This window comes from Crocuta crocuta, unplaced genomic scaffold (assembly GCF_008692635.1).
Source record: "Crocuta crocuta isolate KB4526 unplaced genomic scaffold, BGI_CrCroc_1.0 scaffold96, whole genome shotgun sequence".
NCBI lineage: Eukaryota > Metazoa > Chordata > Mammalia > Carnivora > Hyaenidae > Crocuta > Crocuta crocuta.
Window position 1 is genome coordinate 7,034,021 of NW_027531522.1, and position 18,655 is coordinate 7,052,675.

At 40.2% G+C, this 18,655-nt stretch overlaps 1 protein-coding gene across 1 annotated transcript in view; it reads right to left on the bottom strand.

Annotated features, from left to right (window-relative positions):
• Positions 1 to 18,655, bottom strand: part of MALRD1 (MAM and LDL receptor class A domain containing 1) — a 757,419-nt gene that overhangs the window by 592,115 nt on the left and 146,649 nt on the right. Inside the window, exons 16-18 of the mRNA XM_077772480.1 lie at positions 2,045 to 2,197; positions 1,525 to 1,630; positions 692 to 1,059 (exon numbers count right to left, since the gene is read on the bottom strand). Of these exons, the coding sequence (XP_077628606.1) occupies positions 692 to 1,059; positions 1,525 to 1,630; positions 2,045 to 2,197 (627 nt within the window). The remainder of the gene's footprint in view (positions 1 to 691; positions 1,060 to 1,524; positions 1,631 to 2,044; positions 2,198 to 18,655) is intronic.

Sequence of the window (18,655 nt, forward strand, 5' to 3'; positions counted from 1 at the left end):
TCCACGCACACTGGCTGGCCTCCACCTGCCATGCATTCAGTCACATGTCAGGGCTTTCGCATCTATGCTTCGACTTACTACTTTTCAGAACTCAGCTAAGTCATCACCTCCACAAAATTCAACACATTGTAAAAAGTCAGAGCCTCTCCCTCCGTAACTCCTACCTAAGCTGCCATTTTGTATTTATTTTTAAATATTTGAACAACATAGATCTCCTCAGCTAAACATGAAGCTCCGTGAGGTCTGAGACTCGGTACTTGTGTTTACATCACTGCGTCTCTAGTATGGATTTTAAAGTCTGCATAACAAATACTGGTAGCCCAGTTTATGAACAGTTATCAACTTTGGAACAATGTTCCGTGTCTTTGCTTTGACTGACTAGAAAACAATGTCCTGATCAAGATCACCACTAACAAGGGGCACCTGGGTGGCTTAGTCGGTTAAGTGTCCGACTTTCGCTTAGGTCATGATCTCACGGTTCGTGGGTTCGAGCCCCGCGTCGGGCTCTGTGCTGGCTGCCAGCTCAGAGCCTGGAGCCTGTTTCAGTCTATGACTCCCTCTCTCTCTGACCCTCCCCTGCTCATGTTGTCTCTCTCTCTCTCCTAGAAATAAAAAACATTAAAAAAAAAAAAAAAATCACTGCTATCAAAATAAGAAGGATCAACAAAATAAATAAATAAATAAAATTTACCACAGTTGACCTCATCAGTGCGATCACCACAATCGTCTACCAGATCACATAACAGAAGTTTCTCAATGCAAGCCTTGGTATGTCGACACCAGAAAAAATCTGGCTCTTGGCAGCTCTCCACAGGAAGGGGAAGAGCACAGTTTTCAAATCTGATGTCATCAATAGCTGAGACCCCATCGTAAATGCCAAGACTGACTTTATCTAGTGACAAATGGAAGGGTTGAGTAAGGCGTCCAAGCTGAACAATCGCCTGTGACCACTGGTTGCCCTGGTTATATAATACTCTCCAGAGGACTGTAGGCTCGCTGGAATTTTCCACATGTAGCTGTAGTTCAGCTGCTCCCACTGACAGGCCATAGTTATAAAACCTGAAAACAAGCAAACACAAGAAATGAAAATGACTTATGGGATCCACCAAATATTTAACTTACAGACTCTTCCACCTGGTCAACAGTCAGTTAATAATAATTAGTTATCATAATGGATGCCTTTATTTTTTGCAGTAACTGTGGCTGCTCATATCTGCTGAGGTGCCTTCTCTGGCTTACAGGACGCTGGGAGCCTGTCTAAGGAGGTCAATCCACAACAGGGGAAGCAGTGTTAACTCTACTATAATCCATTGTTGGAGGGAGGGAAAGAGTCCCTTTCATCTAAAGAAAGAACACAACAAATACAGATAATATACTTCTAAGTAAAATGCTAACTGTACAAATCGAATGCAGTCGCTATTTTTAAAGCCAAACCCAGGGCAAATACTAAAATCCACTAAGTTCAGGAGTATGCCTACAATCACCGGGCTGCTAGAGTAGGTGACCACAGATTTTAGTATTTACCAGAAGGAAAGCATGCATCCAGGTCCTGCCTGGCTGAAAGTTGGGCTCTGGAGTTTAGCAACTTGTGACAAGCTTCTGCTTTTCTTCAGAATGAACATAAAATGCCCTAATGAGATACAAACACATATCATAAGTCAGCCAACTGAGTTGAGACACCTGCCTTTCAACCCTACACTGAGTTCTACATCTGATTAAAATTAAGACTATACAATTAATAATTAACAACAGTGATTGTGAGTCAAATTTACTCTTAGAAAGACTAAACTGGTACCTACATCTAGGTGAAAATGTCTGGTAAAGTTAATAATGTCAGTGAATTCAGCCAAGAATAGGACTATACTCCCTCCCCACCACCCATAAAGGAGTCATTTCATATTGACAACATAAGTATAACAGCCAATATCCAAATGTCATACTATTTGTTGTAGTAACGTAGAACTTTAAATGTTTCTCCTTCTCTCCTCAGACCTGACCAAGGGTGAATGGAAGCAGTAACTCAGAGCCTCTCCTTGTGTCTTACCTTCAGGTGTGTTGTGAGTATGATCCCGAGGTGGAGCCTGTTGTTCAAATTCAGCCGAAAGGTTACTTTTAGAATTCCACACCCAATCAAAATGGTCACCACTAATTGCTTCAAACCAACCACAGCTATGTGCTTCAAAGTCACATTTGGAACCTGAAGAACAGAATGGGACTCTTAGGATGGCTCTCCAAAGGATTCACATACTTTAGAAAGGAAAGAGATCAATTGAAATCACCCTGTTGTACTTCTCTAAGTACATTAAAGGACACATTGGAAGAAAAACAGGATCCTATCTGATTTAAAATAATAAAATACAACAGAGTTGTTCTATTCATACAGGAAGTCAATAAAGCAGAATTACCAATTTAAGAAATTTTTTTCCAAATAGGTTTTTAAAGAAACAGCACTATTCAGCCATATTGATTATAGATTTGCCAAGGTCTGCCTAATTTATTCTGATACTCATGTTATTTCTCTGCTTCTATCACATTACTTGGAAGATTCAATTGTTCCTACAGATTATTTAACACTAAAACATGAAAAGTAGCTATTTCTAAAAATTTTGTTTTGATTTTTTTAATATTTTTATTTAGTTCTGAGAGAGAGAGACAGTGTGAGCAGGGGAGGGTCAGAGAGAGAGGGAGATACAGAATCCAAAGCAGGTTCCAGGCTCTGAGCTAGCTGTCAGCACAGAGCCCGACGGAGGGCTCGAACCCATAACAGTGAGATAATGACCTGAGCCAAAGACGGACACTTAACCGACCAAACCACCCAGCTGCCCCTAAACATTTTTAATGCTTGAAAAACCCAGATTATTATAGTTAGTGTAATGTTCACCAGCAATTTTGTAGAGCTTAATATTTTTCAAAGCACTGTATGCATTGTGTAATTTGTGCAGGGCAGAATAATTTGACCTCCTTTTCAGGTAAATATGTAAGAACAGTTCATTTCACAAAACCATAAAAAATGAAAGGGAAGGACTGGGAAGTTAGAATAACAGTGTCAAATTATAGCTGATATTTAGCAGATACCTTATGTCATACATAGACCCTGAACCAAGTGGTTTATATAGATCCAACTTTCACGATAGCCCAATGAAGAAAGTGTTATTGCTGTAGTTGTTTTAAAGAAGAAAAAAGCAAAGTTCAGGGAAGTTATTAACTGAACCATGGTCATACGGTTAGGAAGATATAAGATGGACTGAAACCCAAATGTTTTCTCTCCAAATCTAATATTCTTTCTGCAACTACTGACAATAGCTGTTAATTGTTGTGAGATTGGAAAAAAGATAAACCCAATAGGCATAATCTGGGTTTGTTCAGTGTAAACATTCAGCTATTACTATATATCCTAATGCAAAATGAGGTTTCATGATTTTGCACTGGAATCCTTGGCCACTGGTCATTTTTATCCAAGGACAGAATAATAAACTGCACAGACGTGCCTTTGTAGAAAGACTTAGGAAGAAAGCAGTAAGCTTCAGGAATAAAAGTATAAAGTAAATCACTCAATGAGATTATAAAATTCAAAATCACAAGGGAATTTTAACCTAATGATGAATCATTTTCAATTTTATTTATTTTTAATGTTTTATTTATTTTTGAGAGAGACAGAGAGAGACAGCATGAGCAGGGGAAGGTCAGAGAGAGAGGGAGACACAGAATCCGAAGACAGGCTCCAGGCTCTGAGCTGTCAGCACAGAGCCTGACGTGGGGCTCGAACCCACAAACCGTGAGATCATGATCTGAGCTGAAGTCGGATGCTTAACCGACTGAGCCACCCAGGCACCTCAATAATTTTCAATTTTGAAAATGCTTTACCTACACAGGGAGGAAGGTGAGTTGTAATATTATAAACATAAATATTATAAAATTATTTATAAATACTACATATAAATATTATTTCTTAAGTTTCTGTAAAATAATCTGATTTCAAAAACATACCTGCTTTCAGTCAGGTTTCCTGACCCAAAATGTGACCAAAAGTCAATGAAAGTGTATAAAAATAAATACCTTTAAGAATAAATACTTTTAAAAGTTGCATCAACTTTATTATTTTTTTTTACAAATAGTTTATTGTCAAATTAGTTTCCACATAACACCCAGTGCTCATCCCCACAAGAAAAGTTGCATCAACTTTAATAAGGAAGGAGTAACTCCATTTCATTATATCAGGAATCAGAAAAATCAACAAATCACTGCTATATTTAGAATGAAGATCTCCCAAGTAAAGTTTAGAAATCTGTGGTGAAATACAATTAAATGCTGTTCAAGAGCAAAAACGAATCATGATAATTATGACAAGTTAGGGATATATGCTAAGAATATTTAAGACTCTGTATTTTTAAAAGCCATCTCTGTTTGTAAATACTTAATAAATAACCCGGAAATATACACAGATTCCAGTGGTTTCAAAGTATGTTGCCAATTTCAACGTTCTATATTCAAATGTTGCATTTCAATCCCTGGGAAAGCAATGCTTTTGATTCCTATTTCAAACAAACCAACAACTACAACAGAAAAGGATTCAGGAGTTCTTGTTATACAAATATAGAAGGGAAACAAGTGATTGCTGCTGTATAACAGCTATTCCACATAGTTTCTTAGAAAGGGAGCCTTATCAACTACTATCCAGAGAAATACTGATATAGAAATAAATGAATATTCTAATGACAGTAAAATTTTACAAACCATTATAGCAATTTGCTAGTTCTCTTAGATAAGGCCCATTAAGGACAATTTTAACAGATTATGTTGTTTAAATTCAAAGATGCCTGTTTGATATGCTTTGCTCCTAAATATTTAGACTTCTACACACACTTAAAAATCTCACCTCAGTTGATCAGAGATGTAATAATCAGCTGAAATTGATCTGGTTAGCTGTTAACCAAATATATACTTTACTAGGACAGCTATTGAAAATTACATATGTCTTTTTCTTTTTTTAATGTTTATTTGTATTTGAAAAAGAAAGCACAAGTTGGGGAGGGGCAGAGGGAGGGGAGGACAGCGGATCTGAAGCAGACTCCCCGCTGAAAGCAGCAAGCCAGATGTGGGGCTTGAACTCATGAACCTCAAGATCACGACCTGAGCTGAAGTTGGATGCTCAACTGATGGTGCCACCCAGGTGCCCCACATATGTCTTTTTCTGTTTTAGAAATATAAGATCCTGGCTACATCTTGAGGTTCAAGGACTATTCACTCTTTTGGAGCATCATTATCAACTTTCTCAATTACTGTCATCACCAGAAACATCATAATTTGCCCAAACAATTGCAGTTACCTCTACCACAGGGTTTACTGTGTACCAACTTTGTGCTAGGGGGTGGTAGGTTCATAAGCGGATACCTGTACCTGTTGACATAAAGTTTCTAAAACTTATTCGTCCATTTCTATGGCTGTGGGTAAAAAAGCTAAGGACTCTAAAGCAGCTTTAAATTATTTTGAGTAAAATTACTTTTATTGCCTCTATTACTTATTTAAATATAATTATAGGAGCTGCCCTGAGGAAAGGGTGCTAGGTAATGTTTGGTAACAGACAAACAGGCCCATCACCCTACACTACCACTGTCATGTTGAGAGCTTTTCACTGAGACAGAAGAAGATAAATTAATGTAGGACCTAAGGAACCTTCAGAGGGGAAAAAAATGCAGAATCAATCTGTTTCATATCAGAATCAGTGTTAGAATTTCTTTGATGTTTGGGATTATCCCTACAAGGGGTCATGTGTAAGAAATAAACATGAAAGGTACAAAGCGTCAGAGCTGATAATTTCGGTTTCACAGAAGGATTTAAAAATTCATAGGAGAGTGCTTGATATTTACACGAAGAAGCTGAAAACTTATGCCCACCCAAAAGCCTTCACATGGAGCAGTTTCATTCCTTTTTCCCCAGCAGCTTTATTCCTAATTGTTAAAACCTGAAAGCAACAGAAATGTCCTTCCCAGGTGAATGGATAAATAAACTGTCATGATCTCATGGTTCATGGGTTCAATCCCCACGTGGGATTCTGTGCTGACAGCTTAGGCCCTGGATGAAGCCTGCTTCGGATTCTAGGTCTCCCTCTCTCTCCGCCTCTCCCTTGCTTGTCCTTTGTCTCTCTCTCTCTCTCTCTCTCTCTCTCTCACACACACACACAAAAATAAACAAACATTAAAAAATATTTAAAAAATAAAAAACGAAAAATGTGCTGTCAAGCCATGAAAGGACATGAAGGAATCTTAAATGCATATTTCTAAGTGAAAGAAACCAATGTGAAAAGGCTCCATGCAGTAGGCTTTCAACTATAGGCCATTCTGAGGGGCACCTGGGTGGCTCAGTGGTTAAGCATCCATCTCTTGATTTTGGCTCCGTCATGATCTCAACATTCGTGACATTGAGCCCCACATCAGGCTCTGTGCTGACAGCGTGGAGCCTGCTTGGGATTCTCTCTCTCCTTCCTTCTCTCTCTGCCCCTCCCCCTTCCTCAAAATAAATAAATAAACTGTATGACATTTTTCAAAAGGCAAACTGTGAAGGCAGTACAAGGAATAGCGATCACCAGAAGTTGGAGGTGTGGGGAGGGCTGACTAGGCACAGCACAGAGTAGTTTTACAGCAGTGCAAATATTCTGTAGGATACCATGCTGACAAATATCTATTCTTCCAACCCCGCATAACATACAACACCTAGTGTGAACCCTAATATAAATTATGGGCTTCGAGTAATTATGTCGCGTCAGTGTGGATTCCTCTGTTGTAACAAATGCCCCCACCCTGGTGGGAAATGTTGATAGTCAGGGAGGCAGTGCACATGCTGGGGGCTGGGAGGTACACAGGAAAACTCTGTACTCTTTCTGTGACTCTAAAACTGCTTTGGAAAAAAGTCTTAATAATTAACTAATAGGTGAATGGAAGTACTGTAAAGAAAAACAAAACAAAAATTTTTAGGAGAAAATACATTGTGGTATATCATGTAGTTGAACCCCACCTGCTTCTGGTTTTACCCACATCAACAGAAAATTCTCAGATTTTTGGGGGAAAAGGAAAAATGGCTAAACATGTAGGTGGTAATTATAAAAAGTAAACCTGAAGCCCCATTGAAGGCCAAACTGTGGTTTACAGAGAGATCTAAACCAGGCAAGACATAACTTCAGTGTGAGAGACAACCATTTACAAATGTCACATCTCATCTAATTCTCATGAAATACAGAGAATATTATTTTCCCCATTTTAGATGAGAAATATAAGGTTGAAAGAGAAATAACAGATAATTTCTCAGTGCTCATTATCACAGACACAATTCCAACCCAGACCTGATGTCCAAGCCTGTGCTTTTAAAAAATTATACTGTTTCCTGTGGTTAAAAAAAGGTAATAATAATGATAGCTAACAATTTTAGAACTATTATAGGCCATGCATTTTGCTACATGTTTTTAATCCAAGATCACATGAAATCTAAACATGTATAATCACAGGACATGCTCTGGAAGTAGACTTTAAACTGTATAATAATAAAGGCATATGTTGTTTTATTATACCTCACAAATACTGCATTTTTTTAATAAACTGAAGGCTTGTGATAACCCTACAATGATCAAGTCCATTGGATCCATTTTTCCAACAGCATTTGCTGTGGAAAATGCTTCACATCTCTGTGTCATGTTCTAGTAATTCTCACAGTATTTCAAACTTATCATTTATCATGATATTTGTTATGGTGATCTGTAATCAGTTATCTTTGGTGTTACTATTTTAATTGTTTTGAAGCGCCAAGCTATGCCCATACAAGATGGCAAACTTAATAAATGCGTGTTTGCTGGCTGCCCCTCTGACCGGCCATCCCCCAATCTCTCTCCCTCTCTTTGGGCCTCCCCATTGCCTGAGACACAAAATATTGAAATGAGGCCAATTAATAACCCTACAATGGCCTCTAAGTGTTCAAGTAAAAGGAAGAGCCACACGTCTCACTTTAGGTCAGAAGTTAGAAATGATTAAACTTACTGAGGAAGATGTCAAAAGCTGAGATACGCAAAAAAGTTAAGCCTTTTAAGCCAAACAGTTAGCCAAGCTGTGAATGCAAAGAAGTTCTTGAAGGAAATTAAAAGTGCTTCCAGTGAACACACAAATGGTAAGAAAGTGAAGCAGCATTACTGCTGATGTGGGGAAGGTCTGAGTGGCCTGGAGAGAAGATCAACCCGGCCACAGCATTCCGGTAAGTCAAAGCCTCATCCACAGCAAGGTCCTAACTCTCTTCAATTTTATGGAGGCTGAGAGAGGTGAGGAAGCTGCAGAAGAGGCTGAAGCTAGCAGATGTTGGTTCATGAGATTAAAGGAAAGAAGCCATTTACCTAATATAAAAGTTCAAGGTGAAGCAAAAGGTGCTGATGTAGAAGCTGCAGCAGGTTGTCCAGAAGATGTCGCTAAGGTAATTAATGAAGCTAGCAACATCGAACAGCGCCTGGGTGGCTCAGTCAATTAAGCTTCCAACTCTTAATATGGCCCAGGTTGTGAGAGCAGGATTGGCGCGATCGAGCCACACATTGGGCTCTTTGCCAACAACGCACAACCTGCTTGGGATTCTCTCTCTTCCTCTCTCCCTGCCTCTCCCCACACTCACTCTCGCTCTCTCAAAATAGATACATTAAAAAAATAAATAAACAGCAGATGTTCAATGCTGATGAAAAAGGCTTATAGTAGAAGAAGATGCCTCAGGACTTTCATAGCTAGAAAAGAGAAGCCAATGCCTGGCTTTAAAGCTTCAAGAACAGGCTGACTCTCTAGTCAGGGGCTAATGCAGCTGGTGACTTTATGTGGAAGGCAATGCTCACTTACCATTCTGAAAATCCTAGTGTCCTTATTAACTATGCTAAATCTACTCTGCCTGTGCTCTATAAATAGAACTACAAAGCCTAGATGACCCTACGACTATTTGTGACATGGTTTCCTGAATATTTTAAGCCTACTGCTGAACCTACTGCTCAGAAATAAAAGATTCCTTTCCAAATATGGCTGCTCTGTGACAATGCCCCGAGTCATCCCAGGGTGCTGATGGACACGTACAATGAGATGAGTGTTGTTTTCATGCCTGCTAATACAACACCCATTCTGCAGCCCGTGGATAAAGCAGTCGTTTCAGCTTTCAAGGCTTATTATTTAAGAAATATATTTCATAAAGCTAGAGCTGCCACAGATGATGATTCCTCTGATGGATCTGGGCAAAATAAATTGAAAGCCTTCTAGAAAAGACTGACCATGCTAGATGCCATTAAGAACATCCGTGATTCATGAGAAGAGACCAAAATATCAACGTAAACGGGAGTTTGAAAGAAGCTGATTCCAGTCCTTGTGGATGGCCCTGAGGGGTTCAAGACTTGAATGGAGGAAGTGACTGCAGATGGGGCGGAAACAGCAGGAGAGCTAGACTTACAAGTGGGACAGAATTGCTGCAACCTCACAATGAAACTTTTAACGGATGAGTAGTTGCTTCTTATGCACGAGGAAAGAAAATGGTTTCTGCAGATGTAACCTACTACCACTCATGGAGAAGATGCTGTGAGCATTGCTGAAATGACAACTCAAGGTTTAGACTATTACACAAACTTAGATGATAAAGCATCATCAGGGTTTGCGATGACTGATTCCAACTCTGAAAGAGGTTCTACTGCACATAAAATGCTATCAAACAGCATCACATGCAACAGAGGAACTGTCCGTGAAAGGAAGAGCCAATTAATGCAGCAAATTTCACTGCTGTTTCATTTTAACAAATTGTCACAGCCACTCCAGCCTTCAGCAACCACCACATGATCAGTCAGCATCTATACAGAGGCAAGACCTACCAGCAGGAAGACTCCTTGAAAGCTCAGATGGTAGCGATTTTTTTTCAGCAATAAAGCATTTTTAATTAAGGTGTGTACATTGTTATTTTATTTATTTATTTGTTTGTTTAATTCCTGAGAGAGAGAGAGAGAGAGAGAGAGAGAGCAGGGGAGAGTCAGAGAGAGAGGGAGACACAGAATCTGAAACAGGCTCCAGGCTCCGAGCTAGCTGTCAGCACAGAGCCCAATGCAGGGCTCGATCCCATGAGCCATGAGATCATGACCTGAGCCGAAGTCGGACGCTTAACCAACTGAGCCACCCAGGCACTCCGTACATTGTTATTTTAGACACACTGCTACTGCTCACTTAACAGACTACAGTATAGTATCAACATAACTTTTACATGCACTGGAAAACCAAAGTGTTAATTTGATTTGCTTTATTGTGATACTTGCTTTACTGCAATGGTGTGGAACTGTACCCACAGCATCTCTGAGGCATCCCTGTAATAACTATCAGTGCATTAGATTAACTCTCCTTGTTTAGGTCTTTTTTTTTTCTCTCTCAATTTCATGACCCTCCTGAAAGTCACATGATAGAGGACAAAAGTTAATTCAGTATTCCAGTACACTGGCTTAAGTTCATTGAGGTTGTACTTTATTTGATTAAGCTGGAGTTATTATAAACTTTAAATGCATTCATACTACATAGACTACAAAGAGCATGTGAACATGCTCTTTACTAATAGCATTTCTTTGAGTTTCAGGCTTTTTCTTGCATTCAAATGGTTATATGTTCAGAGTTATGATACTGTTAAAATAATTTAACTGTAGACTTCATCAATAACATTCATTAGTTATTTAAAACAAAATAGTAAGGAAATATTTATAAAAGTACCATGAAATTAAAAAGGTGTCTATATAAATAAACAGAAATAATGAAATAGTTTAAAGAAGAACCACCGTATAAATAACAATAACATTTGGCATTCAAAATTAGTGCATTTGAAATGAAAATGATTAAGTACATGATTCTACACATGGTTTTAAGGGTCCCCTGTAATCTGACCAATAGAGACACTTTTGGGACACAATTCAAGAAAGTTCTTATGTTTCTATATGTCTTATAAGCTGAGCCATTAACTGCCCCTTTGTTCCAGGCCATCTTTTTAAGGACATTTAAATAGCAAACAGTCGTGAAAAACAGAGGTAGTGACTCTACCTAAAACAGAGGGCAAATTATTATCTTGTATAATATAATAAGGAAAATGTCTTCCCCTAAAACAAAGGTCAGACACATTTGCTTGAATCTCACAATAAAAGATTTGGGTTCCATAAATTCGGGCTTTCATAGCTGTGATGCAAAACCCAGCTCATACGTACATCCACCTGGGCCCCTCTGTGCTGCTCCTGGGACTCAGGAAGCAAGAGGAGCCAAGGCAAACATGATGCTTATGCTGTGTTATTACCATTAGTAATACACCCTTCATCTCTGACCCAGGGGTCTCACCTGTTCTGCCAGCATCCATGAAACTGGGGCCGGCTAACTCGTAAGAAGGGTAAAGTGTCAGATCTTTCACATTTGTCAACACACACTACATTAAATTTAAAAAAAATATATATATATATATACACACACACATACATATATATGTATGTATGTACACACACACATATATATGCGTAAGTATTTTGTGTGTGTGTGTGTGTTTGTGTGTGTGTGTGTGTGTGTGTTACCTTTACCTTTCATGAAAGTGGAAAAAGGATTCAGAGGGTCAAACCAGTCAACCAGACATGGAAGCAAGAACCCAGATCTTGCCACCAAATCAAGGAACTGAGCTAAAATGTTCTCAGGTGAAACTTCAAAACTGCTTTGAACCAGTGCCTTGTTCACCTTCCATTCTCTCCCTCTCCTTTTTGAACTAAAATGTCAGGTGTTATCCTGATGTCTGTCTTACGACTGCATGCTAAGGATGTTTGATGCAGACCAGTTACGTCTTTAATTTCACAGCTCAGGAAATGGAAGGAATGGTCCCAGGAGTTGCACCACATCTAAACCCGAGTAGATATTTAAGTGATGATTTATAGACTTCCAAACTCACTACATTTAATTGAACATTTAGATTTTACTGTGGCTCTAATGGTGTGAGATCCTTGGAAGTCCTGGGAGATGGTAAATGCATTTTGCATTTGAGAGGAATCATGGGGACCAGAGATTAAACTGCAGTAAAGCAGAATCATAACGAAGCCCTCATGGTCTCAATCCCCTGCTGTGCTAACTTTATTAGATTATGTTACATGGCTAAGGAGCTTTGCCAACGTGACTAAGGTTGCTAATCAGCTGCCCTTAAGATGTCTGTGTAAGACGACCTAGTCAACACATCCTTTAGAAGAGAGCATTTTTATCCAAATGATCACAGAAGAATTCAGAGAAACTGCAAGTGTAACGCGTTGCTGGTTGAAAGATGAAGACACACCAAATAAGGAGGAATACAGACAACCTTAAGGAGATGGAAAAGGCCCCATCTGACAGCTGGTGATAAAAGAAAAGACCTCAGTCTTACAAGAAGTTGAATTTTGTCAACGTGAATGAGCCAGAAAGCAGATTTTCCCCACAGCCTCCAGGTAACAGCCAACTTGAATGACACTTCAACTGCAGCCCTGGGAGACCCAAAGTAGGGAACCAAGTCCCCCCTTCCGTGACTTCTAACCTGCAGAACTATAGACAAATAAACGAATGTGGGTTTAAGTCACTATGCGTGTGGTAGTTTGTTACAGAAAAATAGAAAACTAATGCACTTAGGAGAGACTGTCAGTTGTTCTCAAAATAATATCCCATTGTCTTTTGGTTTCCATGGTTTCTATTTAAAGAACTCTAATGGTCATTCTTTGACAGGGTTTTATACATTTTTTTCTAGCTGGTTTTAATTTTTACACATTCTTACAGATTTTTGCAGTTTCACTATGATCTGCCCACATGGGTTTTGTTTTTATTTGTTCTTTTCATGTCCATAGGGATTATTAAATTACGGCTTTTTGAAAATTTTAGATACTTTCCCTCAACCTTTCATCAACCTCATTTTTTCTTTTTTCTCTTTCTGGAATTCCAATTACATAATATTAGACTATTTTTCTTTTTTTTTTTTTTAAGTAGATTTGACACACAACGTTAAATTGGTTTCAGGTGTGTAACATCGTGATTCAACAGTTTATACATCATACTGTGCTCATCCTTAAGTGTCAGTACCATTTGTCACCACACAATGCAATTACAATACCACTGACTATGTTCCCTATGCTGTACCTTTCCTCCTTGTAACTTATTCACTCCATAACTGGAAGCCTGTACCTCCCACTCCCCTTCTCCCACTTGGCCCATCTGCCCACCTCTTTCCTCTCTGGCAACCATCAGTTTGTTGTCTGTATTTATGGGCCTCTTTGTGCTTTTTCTGTTTGTTTGTTATTTTGGTTTTGTTTTGTTTTGTTTTTTTAGATTCCACACATAAGTGAAATCATATGGTATTTGTCTTTCTCTAACTTACCTCACTTTGTGTAACAGCCTCTTGGTCATCTATGTTGTCACAAATAGAAAGATCTCACTCTTTTTTTATGGCTGTGTAATATTCCATTGTTTATCCAATATACATCTTCTTTATCCACTCAGCTATTGATGGGCACTTGGGCTCTGTACCTTGGCTATTGTAAATAATGTTGTGATAAACATAGGGATGCATATATATTTTTGAATTAGTGTTTTCATTTTCTTTTGGTAAATACCCAGTCCTGGAATTACTGGATTGTATGGTATTTCTATTTTTTAATTTTTTGAAATACCTCCTTACTATTTTCCAAAGTATGGGGAAAAAGTGGTTGCACCAATTTACACTCCCACCAACAGCGCACAAATGTTCTTTTTTCTCCATATCCCTACCAACACTTGTTATTTCTTGTCTTTCTGAAATATCCTAAAGATGCTAATAAAATAATCTTTTAAATAATGTCATTTTAGGGGCTACTGGGTAGCTCATTTAGCTACACGTCCAACTCTTGATTTCAGCTCAGGTCATGATCTTATGATTCGTGAGACTGAGCCCTACATCATGCTTGGGACCAAGCATGCACCATCAGTGCTTGGGACCCTCCCTCTCTCTCTCTCTCTCTCTCTCTCTCTCTCCCCCAAATAAACATTAAAGTAGTAATAGTAGGAGAAGGAGGAGTAATAATAATGTCATTTCAAAGCTTTCATCTCTTGCTAAAATGTTGTTTTGGAAGGATACTGATGCCCCAAATACTAACAGCATAAATAGTGCCTTCTAAAGTGTTATGTGCATGTATGTTCAACTGAAAAAAAAAGTCACGACCAAAACTTAAAGTTGGCTTTTTCTTTGAAACTAAAAACTAAACACATGAATATTCTCATTATAATAGCAACTCAATTTCTTTTGAGCAAGAAAGTTAAATTTTAATTTGTAAGTTGCTCCAGAATTATACTACATGCATAAGCTAGCACACCATCATAATAACTACGTCCCAAAATAGGACACAGGATTATCACTAGGTTTTAAACATTAGCAATAAGAGAACACATGCCCACTAAATCCCCACATAAAAATACTGAGTAGTTTGAAAAATTACAGAAATCAAAAAATTAAAACAAGGGGAATGAGAAGGAAAGGAGGCTACATAAGAAATCTTAGAGCAGAGCTCACATGATCTTTCAGGAAAGAAGTGAATTGAGGCTGGAAAAAATGTAGACTTAGATGGGATCAGTCAAGGAGAAAGAGGCACAACAAGTCTAGAAGGGGCTTCTGATGCCCTATCCACTACTCCCAAGTCATGTCGGGCACAAAAGTCATTGCAGCCCTCTTAAAACCACAGAGCTCAGCCATTCTGTTACTCTCGTAAAGTTTCTATCTACACCCAGAATAGGTTTGTGATTCACATGTTCTTCTCCTCTCAGTTCCCAAATCTACTCTTCTCCCCTTGGTTCCTAACTAGTAAGTCCTCTGTGTCACACGAGACAATGTGCATGCCAAATGTGTACAATTTTTATTTCACTTAGACTCCTCTTGAATATCTCCCTGATGACACAGACTCCCTATTCCTTCATAGTTCTAATCTAGTCCAGGCAAGTAAATAAGGACTCAGACAATGTCTGAGTGAACAACAAATAGATTAAATAACTGTATGTTGATGAGTCATATCACAGTCACTTGCAGTTTCTTGTCTTTATTGTAGTCTCTCCAACTCCAGGGCTCGGGGGCTACCCAGACATGTGAACACATAAACTCTGACACCGTCATAACAACTTACTATCAAACACATTCTAGGCCTTAAAGTTGGGACTAGAGATAAAAGAAACTATAAGCCACTACTGGATCCCCTACTGGCTTGCATTCTGGCAGATGACAGCATTGTTCCTATTCAGTGCTTCCCAACTTGATTCTTCACCTCTTAACAAAATCTTGGTCATCCCACTTCTGCCCTATTAAGTCCATCTAGCAACACATACACACACCCACACATGCACACATATAACCCAAAGAAAATAAATACAGGTTCTTGCTAAGCCTAAAAATTTGAGAGGCAGTGACATCACAGGCCATTCCTGACTTCACTTTTCCTCACAAGAAGAACAACTAACAACTACTCATAAACAAGAGAAAATTCTAGAACAAGGGTGTGAGGCTGAAACATCCTCTGTACCGCAGAGACCAAGACAGACTGCACTCAATGGGTAAGAGAACTGACTATACACTGACTTTGTCCCTCTCCCAAACAGGAGTGATAGCCCATGGAGAAGTCTTCCCGGAGCCTCCATTCCTCCAATGGGAAAAAAGGACACAGGAAGCCAATCACCCCCTTGCATTGTGGATCACTTCATGACAGCCCCTACCCTACCCTCACCGCATGAGAATTGCAGGGGAAACCGTGGGGCTCTCCCACAGGAATCCGACAGTGACAGTGAAGGCAGGGTAGCTCGTAACAACCAGCACACAGATCCTGGCAGATGGGAGTTCCTGACCGCAGCACCCCAGATGGAGTAGTAATCTAAGTAGTAACCCCAGCCAGCAGCTTTGCTCATCATCACCAGAACCAAGTCAGGGACACACTCGGACCAGAGAGCTCCCTGAAGGGCAGATCTGCCTGATTTGGGTACTCACCCAAGGAGTGTTACCTACCATCGAACCTGGCTTGTCCGTGCCCAAGCCAGGAGTCCTAGCCTCACCTGCAGGGAGAGCGTCTCCTGACTCCATCTGGCCAGGGGGTCTGGCAAGAATATTGGAAGCTGTACGCCTCAGCCATACTCCAGCCAGGAGGGAGGTGGATGGAGCTTATAGCCCCCAGAGCAAAGCCAGTAGAGTGTATGAAGAATTCCCTACTACAACACACAGCCAAGGCTGACGGTTCTTCATGGCCCATGGATTTCACAAGGAAAGCTTGTTTGTAGAAAACGTGAGAGAGGCCAGGGGTGGCTCCTCCCACTCCTACCCAGGCAAGTGAGCTGAAACACAGCCACACCTTCTGTGGTTCCCAGGCCCCACCTGACCAGAAGGGCTGGCAAGGACACCTGAAAGCTATGTAACCAACAATGCTTAAGCCAATAGCAGAAAGGCAGAGCCAAGAGCAAAACAGAGCAAAGCTAGTATCAAGTGCAAAGGGGTGGCCTGCTCTACCTAGGCAGGTGGATTAATCCAAAGCCAAGACTGAGGGTTGTTCCTGATCCCTGATGACTGAAAATACTGAGAAAAGCAGAGAAGCGTGGAGCAGCCCTCCCCTAACCTATCCAGAGAAGGGAATTGAGACAGCACCACCACTGTACCTAGTGTCTTCAGCCCCATCTCATCAGAAGGGCTGGTAAAAATATCTGGAACTATAAAAAGCCGGCAGTGCTACAGCTAAGAGACAGACAGGCAAAGCCAATGACTCTATCTGGCCAGGGAACTTGGAGCACAGGTCAGCTTAAGTTAAGACAACAAACAAAGAGCTTCACTGTCTTTAGAGATCCTTTTCCCAAAGCTCCTGTGCAGAGTAACTAATTCATAGCCCAAAATCATTACTAATATAGCCTTCAGCCTGTGTGACTTGGGAACCTAACCAGACCATAGAGGAAACTGCCACATAGTCCATTCAATATCCCTGCTTCTAGTTGCACTTGAAAAGAAAGAACAGGCCATGGCTTTCTCCATTTCCAGAGCAAACTGTTGGCCTTACATGACCAAGAAATTTGGTGTGTACTCTTGCAATGACTCAAGTCCTCCCAAATGAGCTATATAGATCCTGGCCTATATTGATTTCCTGTTCATGAAGGGAAATTAATGCACAGCTCTAGCTACTAATGAATATAGTACCCACTGCAGACCACCTAGTCAGCTTGACCAGAAAATCCAGACAACTGTGGAGCCCATCCTACGGACTTACTTGTCAAGAGAACCAAGACAGTAGTCCTATCCAACTGTTCTAAGCCTATAGCACACCTCCCTCCTCATAGACAACCTTAGAGCTCGAACCGTTGCCTTGCCAAAAAATAGACCATAATAGCACTCCACACCTGCCCAAAGTCACAGGCTAGAAACCCAAACAGAGCTGACTATTGAAGATCTGTCTCTGCCGAAGCAAATCTGTAAAATCTGGACAAGAAGCCCATATTGAAATGTGTCGATACCAATGTAAGAAATCTATAAAATTTGAAAAGATAACAAGTAAATGAGAAACCACCAAAGGAAACATATAAAGTTCCAAAAACTGGCTCTAAGAAAATAGAGATCTATGAACTATCAGAAAAGATTTATAATAATTATCTTAAGTTCAGGGAACTATAAGAGCACATAGACAATTAAATGAAATTAGGAAAACAATGGATGAAAAAAGCAAGAAGTTTGACAAAAAATACAAAAATCAATAGAAATCCTAGAATTGAAAAAAAATAATTAAGCTGAAGTATTCAACAGAGAGTTTGAAAAGTGCAATTAGCCATGCAGAATAAAGAGTTAGTGACCTAAAATACAAGACATAAGAAATTGTCCAAAGAAACAACAACAACAATAACAAAAAGATAACAAAGACTAAAGTAAGCCTAAGGGACTCATAGACTCAACGAGAATTCCAGAAGAAGAGGATGATAAAGGGATGGAAAGTAAATGTAAAGCAACAGCGACTGAGAGGAGAGAGAGGGCAAGATGGCGGAGAAGTAAGGAGCTCCGTACTTGCACTCGCGCCCATACATCACACAGAAAAGATCTGAAGCCATTGGAAACCTTACAAAACCTGAGAGATTGGGAAAAAAAGGACGCAGAACCCACTGAGAGAGACTTCTAATGTGAGGGCGAACCGGGGAAGATAAAATCGGGCTGGGATCAGAGACTCCAGGGTGGGATGCGATCCCCCTCTACCCTCTACGGAGTGAGAGGGGAAAAGGAGAGAGTCTGAAACAGAAAAACCTCCGCTCGGGGGGAAAACCTCTACTCGGTGCATAGAAAGACTGTACTTGCCAAATACCTGCACGCCAGGTCCCCTCGCGCCAACTGGTCCCAGGGGGCTGAGCACACAAACTGCTTCTTTGGGCTGCTCCTGGCGGCTGGACTTCAGANTTTCGGCTGCGCACCCGGTACGGGGAGTTTACACGCGCAAAAAAGCGAGTTGCAGCACAGGGTTCAAGAAGGGACTGGAGCACCGTCACTCTCCTCCCCACAACCTCCAAGGCAGAGCTCCCGCCTGAGGCATTGGATCCCGCCACGCCCATCCCTGCCTGAGAGGGGCCCCCTCCCTCTATTTTTCTTTTTTTTTCCTTTTTTTGTTTTTTTCCCTTTCTTT